This window comes from Alexandromys fortis, unplaced genomic scaffold (assembly GCF_014885135.2).
Source record: "Alexandromys fortis isolate MF-2015 unplaced genomic scaffold, M_Fortis_MF-2015_v1.1 scaffold_3, whole genome shotgun sequence".
Classification (NCBI taxonomy): Eukaryota; Metazoa; Chordata; class Mammalia; order Rodentia; family Cricetidae; genus Alexandromys; species Alexandromys fortis.
In genome coordinates, this window is record NW_026067909.1 from 27,965,472 (window position 1) to 27,975,927 (window position 10,456).

The following is a 10,456-nucleotide window of genomic DNA, read 5'->3' on the forward strand; positions in this document are numbered from 1 at the left end:
TTTTCCCTCCTGAAGGAGAGCTGAGGCTGTTCTAAGCAGAAACACTTCCCTTCAACCTAATCAGGGGAGGTTAAGTTGTCAGCCAAGGGCATCCCAAGGACCAGCTGACTTCTGGGACAGTAGAGGGCAGATAGCCGGCAAGCCCCAAGCCTCCCTTGTGTTTGTAGAGTTGATAATGGGGAACTGATATCTGGCTCCAATGCCTTTGGCCTCAGGCAGGGGAGACTATAAGCCTCAGAGGACACTCCCTGGGTCCAGTCCAGGCCAGCAGGAGAGGACATGGCAGCCCTACAGGAGAAGAAGTCATGCAGCCAGCGCATGGCCGAATTCCGGCACTACTGTTGGAACTCGGACACTGGGCAGATGCTGGGTCGCACCCCAGCACGGTGGGGTAGGTGTGGGCCATGTGAAGGGGGGCATGGGATGAGGCAGAGAGCTAGCAGCCAGCAGGACCCAGGCGCTGCTGGGATACCTGGGAATGCACTACAGGCCATGCCTCACCTCTGCAGGAAGCCGGGGTCCCCAGATGGCCCTGAGGCTCAGATTCCAGAACACCTGCAAAACAGGTCCAAGACTGGCCCCAACTTTTCATCCATGATTTTGAAGCATCATTTTAAAACTCTTTCTGAAACTAATATTTTTTTAAGTTACAGCAAGTTATGGTCGTTTCTTGTCAGATAACTGGGGAGGCAGGGGTTTACTTCAGTGGATTTGTTCTATTGTGAGAGTCGCCATGACTGTAACACGCTGGGCATATCTGGAGACCTCTCTGACCTCCAGGCTGCATCTGAAGGGGCCCCGTGCTGCTGTTATTCTCAAGTGTGGACAAGGTGGGCTAGAGAGATATGTCCACTGAGTCCCGTTTTTATGGCTGCCCTGTGGCGATCTGGGGGACCCTTCCTACTGAGGCCACCCTAAGAAAAGAGAGGTCCTCATAGATTGGAAGGCTGTGCACCTGTTCAGGACATCCCCTCATGGAGTATTCTTCCACAAGCAGGAAGTATTCCTGAGACCCCAAAAAGTGGCAGCCCTTGGGTTCTCCAGGACATGGGAGTTACAGACAGAGATTGAGTGTAAGTGGGTGGGTGCAGTGAGGATATTGCAAGACCACATCACTGGGGAATACAGGATGTGTGCCACCTTACTCCTTAGACGGCAGCCTCAGGCACAATTCCTTTGGGGTCCCCCAGCAGCCACATGGGGATCCGTCCAAGATCCTTCAGGTCTGTGCACAAATTAAAGGCTACTGTGGTTGCCCTTTTACCCCCCATCTCAGGGGCCTTGAGAACCGAGATGAGAGTAGACTCACAGAGGGTGGTACCTAACGACTCAACTCCGCAACAATTCGGCTAGTCTCAGCCCAGCTTGAACATGCTACCACATAAGAAGCATACACTGTTCATGTAGAAGGAGAACACATCCTCCTCAAGACCCTGAGACCCCCCAATGGCGGCTGCATTGAAAATGCAATCAGTTTCAGAGCAGGGAGGAAACAGGAAGATACCATATACCAGTGGGAGACACAGAAGCAGAGCTGCTACCAGGGCCATCCCAGGAAGTGGGTCACCTGAAGAAGGGACAGCAGATGGGGCTCTGGGGTACATGCTGGGATTGTCAACTATCCTCTCAGGAGGTTCTCCTAGCTGCCAAGTCTCCTGCAAGCCTTCTTGATGACTGTAATGCCACTCGGAACTTTCTGGAATGGTTTCTCAGCCTGACCCGAGGACCTGGCCTCAGTGTCTGGTGGCTGAAGAGAGAAAAAGCCAAGTGAAATGACAGAAACAAAGGAACGGGACAAGTTACTCTTTTAGGGGAAGCAGCACACGAGGTACTTAGAGGAAATGGGGGCTGGAGCCCACAGGCTGAGAACAGCTGACGTCTCAGTGACTTGGGGCATACTGTGTCCCCGGGGCACACTCTGTGTGTGTCATGGAACTCCTACCACCAGTAGCTCTCATGTGAGATTCCATGGCATTGCCCCCTTGGAGAACCAAGTCTGACGGTAGCAAGGTTGGCATCCTTCATCTGCACCTGGGAGATGCTGAGCCCTGGCTCACACCCATGAGCTGAATAGTCAGAAGAGGGTTTGAGAGACAGGATGGACAAGCAGCAAATGAAGCCAAGATTCTATCTGTGGCAGCTCAGGCCCCAGGAGGGTAGAGTCAGACAGAAGCCACATCAGGTAGGAGCCTGTAGTGGCCCTGTCAGTCCTGCAATGGAAAATCTCCCTCTCTTGGCCCTTCCCAAACATGATTGGGCATACACCCCTTAGTGGGTATACAGCCCTGACAATCCCCTGACAATCACCCCTTAGTGTGTGTAGAGCCCTAACAATCCTCTGACAATCAGTGACAGTCATTAGCCACTACCACAGCCAAACCCAATTAGAGGACAAGGTCTTCGTAGAACTACAGTTCTGAGACAGGCCACTGCTGTGTTGGCTATCCAGGGACGCCTTGTCAAGCCATAGCTGGCCTCCAGCCTGTGACCTCCCAACCATCTCTGTCCCCACTGACTTGGTCTTGCCTTCAGTGACTTTTTGGGTCACTGAAGACTTACAGGGAGAAAGTCACACCCACATTGTGCATTTGGAAGGAGCATCCCATGTTCTTAGAGACCTTCCCAGGAAGACCACAGTCACGGACAGCACAGAGACCCTTTTCTGGCACTATGTTTCTTGGCAGTGGCTCCCATGACTAGAAATCATTCAAAAACACAGCTGTGAGGACTTCCCAGTAGCCCAAGTCCAAAGCCATGCCCCAGAGAGCTGTGGTCCCTAGGATCTGGCTCGAAAGGAACATCATCAAAGGGGTCTTCAGGAGTCCATGAATCCCGGCTCACACCCAGGTCAGAACATCTCCTTCCACTGTTGCTTGAGCAGCAGGGCTGGAAACCACAGGAGTTGGGCCTGCCCAGCATGTCCCCTAACCTTCTTCTCTGCAGGACACAGGGCAAGTACCTGGCAGGTCCTCAGAGCACAGTCCAGGTATGCTCAGCCATGCCCCTTCCCAGGCAACCATGCACTGGGGGTCACTTTGCCCAACAGCTGCCTTTCCCTGGGAAGCAACTCCAGGGTACAGAACAGGCTCTGGAACCCTGCCACGGTAGCTGTAGTTACAGTGATCAGTGCACCAAGCACACATAGTTGGCACTAAGATGGAAGGGAAGTGACAGGAGCCCACACAAGGCCATGAACATGCCCTGTAGTTCTGTTTGTGAGAAGGAGAAGGACAAGGAGGAAGAGGAGGAGGAGGAGGAGGAGGAGGAGGAGGAGGAGGAGAACAACAACAACAAGATGATGATGATGATGATGATGATGATGATGATGATGACGATGATGATGACGACGATGACCAGAGATGGAGTAGACAGCTAGCTTCAGGACTAGAGAGTAAGGGTAAGAGGTTGTCAGAGAGCTCAGGAGATGCCAATTAGATGAGAAAGTCCTAGAATTCAATAGAGGTGCTGGTGGCACAGTAACTTGAGTGCCTTGCATGGCACCAGCTGTGCTCTGTACTGGAGATGAAGGAAGCCGCGGGCTGTGCCATGTGCATTGTCACAGCCGAGGCTGCTACTTCCAACTCTCTCTTTTCAGTGTGGATCAGCCTCTACTACGCAGCCTTCTACGTGGTCATGACGGGGCTCTTCGCCTTGTGCATCTACGTGCTGATGCAGACCATCGACCCCTACACCCCAGATTACCAAGACCAGTTGAAGTCACCGGGTAAGTTATCAGGAGGGTGTTGGCAGTGTTCATGGAGCAGCACCCAACGGGGCACAGCAGAGTCCCTTCCCCCACACACACCCAGGGCAGAAGCCCCACAGCCTCCCAATAGGGACAAAGACTCCAAATTGTAAAGACTGATTTTGTCTTTAGTTTTAAGTAATAAAGGGGTTAGGAGAAAGGGTCACTGGGACAAGAAGCCTGTGCATTCATATATATGCCTATGCACACAGGGGAGTATCTGGAAGAACACACAAGAGACTGCAGGCAAGGGAGCAGGTCTGGGGGGTTCTAGGAAAAAGATCTGGAATGGAAATTTCCACTTTCTCAGTAATCCCTGGGACTGATGAGAGGAGAGAGGAGACCCTGCCATCTGAGGCTGAGAAACATGAAAATCAAGTCCTTTACCCTTGAAATCTTGTACAGCTGTTCTTTTCGCGACGCCCACAAAACCAGCAAAGCCCTGGCTCACATAAACAGAAAGCCAGCAACCTGAATGGGCCTGCTGAGCACAGTGGGGATTATTCCCCACCAAAGGCTGTGTGACATTTGTGGAAAAAATGAGTGACTTCATGTAAAGGGAGGAGGGAGTGAACCAGCGCTAGAAAAAGTCAGAGATGGGCAGGTGGCTCCAGGCCACTTGCACATGAGTCTGCACCATGAGCTCGAACTCCTTACATTCCATCTGTTAGCAGAACCAAGGCAACAGTCGGCGGATAGCAGATAGCAAGGGACTCGGTGACACCCCCCTCCATTTAGCCTATTACAATGAGTTTGTATTTAATTAGAACCAGCGCAGTATTTTAAAAGTATTTCTTACATTTTTGTTTACTTGTGTGTGCGGGTGTGCATGTGTGGGCGCACACACCGCGGTACATGTGTCATGAGAAGACAGCCCCTCGGGAGTTGGTTCTCTCTTTCCTGTTGGTTCCAGGCATCACATTCGGGTCATCAAGGTTGGGGGGCAAGCACCTTTGCCTGCTGAGCTATCTTGCAGCACAAATGAAAAGGTATTTTTTTTTATGCCCATGGGATTTTGCCTGTATGTCTGTCTGTACACCTGTAAGTGTGTACCTAGCTTGTCCTGGAACTTGAGTTACAGACGGTTATGAGTTGCCATGTGGGTGCTGGGGATCCAACCTGCCTGGGTCCTGTGGAAGAGCAGCCCGTGCTCTTAGCCTGTGAGCCACCTCTCCAGCGCCCAAGTGAAAATATTTTTTTCTTTTTTTCCTTTGAGACAGCCCTGGCTGTCCTGGAACTCTGTGTAGACCAGGCTGGCCTCTACCTTCGGAGTGCTGGGATTACATGGGCCACTACGCTGGCTCCCAAGTGAAAAACTCTTGATGTGTGTTTAGATTCCTTTTCCCTAGACACCCACCCACAGGCAGTGGGGAGCACTCCCCAGAGGCTAGCACCCACTGCACCAATCCTGTTCATGACTCCCCCAGACCCAGAGTCCCCTGTGGAGCATGTAGCACTATTACTGGGCCTGGGCATCCAGAGTCCCGGGGACAGGACAGACCTTTGTGCCCACTGAGCTGCATTCTTCAGAGGGCCAGGCCCCAGGACCTGCGTCCTCAGAGGCCTTGGGCCCTTCTTTATAGCATCCCTGCCAAACTTTCCTGGCTAGAGGGTGCCTGTCCTGCAGCTCCCGCCCAGGAAGGTGAGGAACTAGTTCCATGTCAGATGCATCTACCTGTGGTTGGGACTTGTGTGAGACTGGATAGCCTCGGGGCCCGGGGCTCGGTATAAGTGAGCACTTGGAGAAACCAATCAAGGAGGTGCTCTTTCCTTCCAGGGGTAACCTTGAGACCTGATGTGTACGGGGACAGAGGGCTGAAGATTTCCTACAACGTCTCTGAAAACACCTCCTGGGCTGGCCTCACAGACATCCTCCACAGTTTCTTAGCAGGTGGGGGAACACGAATGCAGCAAAATGTCTAAGAGAGAACTCAGGACGACCTCCTCCACAGACAGTGTGGGGCTGGGGACTCGGGATCTCCCCACAGACAGTGTGGGGCTGGGGACTCAGGATCTTCCCCACAGACAGTGTGGAGCTGGGAACTCGGGATCTCCCCCACAGACAGTGTGGAGCTGGGAACTCGGGATCTCCCCCACAGACAGTGTGGGGCTGGGGACTCGGGATCTCCTCCACGGACAATGTGGGGATGGGTCTTGGGAACGCCTCCCTGGACAGCTTGGGGCTGGCTGATGAGAAGATGTATATTCTACAGGCTACACCCCAGCATCCCAGCAGGACAGCATCAACTGTACCTCCGAAAAGTACTTCTTCCAGGAGACTTTTGCGGCTCCAAACCACACCAAGTTCTCCTGCAAATTCACTGCAAACATGCTGCAGAACTGCTCGGGCCTGGTGGACCCCAGCTTCGGCTTCGAGGAGGGAAAGCCCTGCTTCATTATTAAAATGAACAGGGTGAGTGTCAAGGCCCCACTTTGGAGGTGGCCCTGGAGTGGTAAGGAACCCCCTCCTCACACTTAACGATGGTCCTGGGCCCTTTACCATGCCCCACCCTGACTCCTCCATTCATATTCATTATGTTCAGCTCTTAAACACAAGTCTAGAATTTTCTACTCAGACAGTGTCTTGCCAGCCTTATAACTATAAATACTGTATAGACACGACACAGAGCTAATGAAGGAGATCTCGTCACCAGCAGGGCCTTGAGTTGTGGATTCAGACTGGGAGGAGCTGGGGCATCCTACATGGTCTCCTTCTGCCCCAGAAACAGGAGTCTTTCAGGGTTGGTCCTACAGGAATCACTGGGGCTTCAGTGGTACTGAAGCCGGTGGCAGTAAGTCCCACCAATGCCCTAAGAACAGAGGCACCATAAGCAAGAGGAAGAAATGCAGCCAAGCTGAGTGGCACTCAGGCAATAGGGGCTTGGGGTCACTCTTCAAGGGACCAAGTGGCAGGTGAAGACCCAATCAGTCTCACCGTTCATTTCCATCTTACGAGGTCTTAGAAAGCCACACACTCGTGCAACTGAACCCACCACAAGGCTATACAGCGTGGAAGGGCTCCCCAAAGCTGCCTGGTGAGCGGGGTGTGATCAGGCTGCACTGGTCCATGTGGCAGCTGACGCTCTTGCCAAAGGCAGGTCCTGTTCAGAGCTCAGGAGACAATGGCTGAGGCGCAAGAAGTCTAGGGAAGGAATGTGAGGCTTTGGGGACCACTGAGAGCAGCAGGTAGACCCATTCTGCAGCAAGGAAGGCTGCTACACATCACCACAGCAGACGCGAACACTCTGCCACTGCCAGCCGCCCTCCTACACCGCAGTACCCCAGGGCGATGGCTCAGAAGCATACGTGAGTATCCACCTGCACACCGGGGTACATAGCAGCCTTTTTTCCAGATTGTCAAATTCCTGCCCAGCAACAACACGGCCCCCCGAGTGGACTGCACCTTCCAGGTGAGTACAGCTGAGGTTGGGGGAGGGGACCCAAGTTAAGCCTGAGCACGGTCACCTGTCAAGCATTGCCTGGAGCGATAACACAAATGCATGATATAATGCTGAAGCTGGGGTTCCCCCACCACCAGGTCTGTGCAGCACTCAGAAAGCCGGGCATCGATGTGGGTGACTCACCATCCTACCCCCACACGGTCTACAGTTTTTATTTATAAAAATATTCCAGACCACCAACAGCGTTGTTGCTTAATGGGGCTTAGTATGTCATTAATCTCTTACAAAATGACTAAGGACAATATTGAATACTAAACTTACCTTCATTAAATGTTTCCCAAGGTTTGTTTATAATACTGAGCCCTAACTGACATGTCAAAAGGGCACCTCCAGGAGTGATCCAAGGAACATTTGTCTCCCCAGAGCTCTGTCCCTAGGCGTCAGGTGTTTGTTTGCTCTTCACTTTTGAAATGATTGTGGCCACACACAAGCTGACCTTAGATTTGAGAGGTCATTGTTCCTGGATGAATGTGAGCGACCCGTTGGGCAGGTCTGCCTCCAACAACGAAAGGAAATAGCTCCCAAGAACAAGTGTCTACACTTAATCCAGCAAACTGCACCGACCCCGAGCCTGGCTTGGCAAATGAGCCCTTGGTCTTGCCAGCTTTCACCTCACAATGCTAATAAGCAAACACAGTTTCCCCAATTCCACCACTCACCTAGGACTCTCAGATGGAACAAGTGGGGGGTGGGAAGTGGCTGAGGTTCGGCCTTTTGTGGAACTGGGTCCTTGCCAGGCTCTCAGGCCTGACTATGAAAGCTGGCCAGGTGCAGACCCTATCGCTCTGACGTGCAAAGTTTTGTTAGGATCCCCGGCACTGCCACGAGTGCTTGGCACACGGCACACACACAGCTCGCAAGTGTACTTGGACACAAAGGTGCATGTGCCCGGTGCTCCTGGACTCAGCTGCGGTCTCTCCTCCTTAGGAGGATCACCGACATCCCCAGAAGTACCCTGAGCCCCTGCAGGTTGAGTACTACCCACCCAATGGTACCTTCAGCCTCCACTACTTCCCCTACTACGGCAAGAAAGCCCAGGTAGGTCTGTTTCACTCGGCCCCAATGTGCTTGCTAAGTTACTTAGCAACAGGAAAGCCATTTTCAATTAAAAATAAAAAAGACAAAGGCAAAGGCAGAGCAAAGGGGCACACACCTGTGATCCCGGCACCTGGGAGGTGGCAGCAGGAAGATCGGGAGCTTAAGGTTTTCCCCCAAGCGTCTCATTCCCCTGTACTCCCACTGAAGCCCCATTACAGTAACCCTCTGGTGGCAGCAAAGCTTCTCAACGTCCCCAAGAACACAGAAGTCCTCATCGTGTGCAAGATCCTGGCAGACCACGTGACCTTCGACAATCCCCACGACCCGTATGAAGGGAAAGTGGAGTTCAAGCTTACAATACAGAAGTAGGCAGGAGTGGTCCTCCACACCTACCGACGCCCAGCAGGCCCCTCCCTCTTGACGGCATACCCTCTGCTGGGCATCGCGCACAGCCACATCCAACACAGTTCAGCTGGTGACACCATCGGTTGACACCAGGACACCATGCTCCGGCCAGCCCTCCCCTGAACATCACCAGCTCTATTATATGTATGTTTTCTTACATGTCTGCAATCCGATTGTAGCTGTGGGGTTACCACAGGAGCCCAGAGTGACCCATCTGTCGGTGTTACTGCCCAGTGATCACCTGTCTTTCCTGAGCTTCAATATGAACTGAGGGTCCATATCAGTGTAACATTGGTCACCCCGGCATGACACATTCCCAATTTGTGCCTCTGAGACTCCAACCCCCGTGCCATAAAAACAAACTATATTAAAAACATTCTTATCCTGTGTGGAAAAGTCCTGTCTTTCCTGAGCCGGGGGAAAAAAATTACGAAGAACCAAATGCTCTTTTCTTTAAAGCCTTTCTATGATTTCAATCACAGTACAAGTGTCCTTGGCACCTCAGTCACTGGGGCACACAGCTCAGAGATGGCTTAAGGTGCAGGGACGCTCAGTTCCACACAAACAGCCTGCCACCTTGCCCACAGACCTACCCTGTGACCATCTCCAGTCTTAGCCTCCAAGGTTTCAGGCTCTTTCCTTCAAGACGCTCACCCTTCTTATCACTTCCTTCCCATCCAAAGAGCCCGCATTTGTCTCTTCCAAGCTGAGATAGAACACAGCACGGGAAGACACAGACGCATGCGCACACACGGTGCCAACAGGTACAGGGCTTCCTGGGGTGTAAGACCTAGACATGCATCTACCGTTCTGTGTACCCCCTTCATGTTCCGCACTCTGTAGAATATCTTACAGTAACTCGAGGCTCAAGAGTTGGGGGAAGGGGTCATTTTCATTTCCATTAGCAAACAGCGGTTTTCAGAAGCATCCACTGATTCGACCAAGCCAAGTAAAACATCCAGCTCCGTATTGATTGGGGTGACTATTGCTGTGATGAAGCACGGTGACCAAATTGGGGAGGAAAGGGTTACACTTCCATATCACTGTTCATCATCACAGGAAGTCAGGACAGGAACACAAACAGGGCAGGAGCCTGGAGGCAGGGGCTGATGCAGAGGCCTTGGAGGGGTGCTGCTTACTGATTTTTCTCCTCATGGCTCTCCCAGCCTGCTTTCTTATAGAACCCAGGGATGACTCCACCCACAGTGGGCTGGGCCCTCCCATATCAACAACTAATTAAGAAAATATACAGTCCAATCTTATGGAGGCATTTTCGCAGTTGAGGTTCCCTCCCATCAGACGACTCTAGCTCGTGTCAAGCTGACATAAAACCAGCCAGCACAATTGCTCCCTTGTCACTAGACACAAAAACACATCACTGTAAAGCCACGACCTTTCCTTTCTCATTCATCCCTGAGATCTCACGTAAGAACATAAACAACTTTAAAAGTTCCACAGTCTTTACAAATGCAGACATCAACAATTCATCCCTTTAAAATATCTCGTCTCTTTAAAATTCCAAAATCTCTTTTAAAAGTTCAAAATCTCGGGGCTGGAGAGATGACTCAGAGGTTAAGAGCATTGCCTGCTCTTCCAAAGGTCCTGAGTTCAATTCCCAACAACCACATGGTAGTTCACAACCATCTGTAATGAGGTCTGGTGCCCTCTTCTGGCCTGCAGGCATACACATAGACAGAATATCGTATACATAATAAATAAACATTTAAAAAAAGTTCAAAATCTCTCAACTGTGGGTGCTTGTAAAAATAAAAAATTTAGTTAAACGGTTTACTTCAAGAGGGAAGAA

At 51.7% G+C, this 10,456-nt stretch overlaps 1 protein-coding gene across 2 annotated transcripts; it reads left to right on the forward strand.

Moving 5' to 3' along the window:
• The first annotated feature begins 248 nt into the window (after positions 1-248).
• On the forward strand, positions 249-8,990 carry Atp4b (ATPase H+/K+ transporting subunit beta). 2 transcript variants are annotated; one of them, XM_050137627.1, is made up of 7 exons: positions 249-391; positions 3,596-3,724; positions 5,523-5,636; positions 5,959-6,158; positions 7,099-7,155; positions 8,134-8,244; positions 8,452-8,990. In XM_050137627.1, the coding sequence occupies exons 1-7, from the start codon at positions 280-282 to the stop codon at positions 8,611-8,613; spliced, it is 885 nt and encodes a 294-aa protein (XP_049993584.1). In that variant the 5' UTR covers positions 249-279; the 3' UTR covers positions 8,614-8,990. The 2 variants fall into 2 exon arrangements, with proteins under 2 accessions (XP_049993584.1, XP_049993585.1); XM_050137628.1 differs by lacking the exon at positions 8,134-8,244.
• The last annotated feature ends 1,466 nt before the right edge of the window (positions 8,991-10,456 follow it).

What these genes read in the sequence shown, in the direction of transcription:
- Atp4b (XM_050137627.1), top strand. Translation starts at nt 280, where the DNA reads ATGGCAGCCCTACAGGAGAAGAAGTCATGCAGCCAGCGCATGGCCGAA. An exon ending in GAGTGGACTGCACCTTCCAG is followed by an intron (nt 7,156 to 8,133) that starts GTGAGTACAGCT and finishes TCTCCTCCTTAG; the next exon opens with GAGGATCACCGACATCCCCA. An exon ending in ACTACGGCAAGAAAGCCCAG is followed by an intron (nt 8,245 to 8,451) that starts GTAGGTCTGTTT and finishes CTCCCACTGAAG; the next exon opens with CCCCATTACAGTAACCCTCT.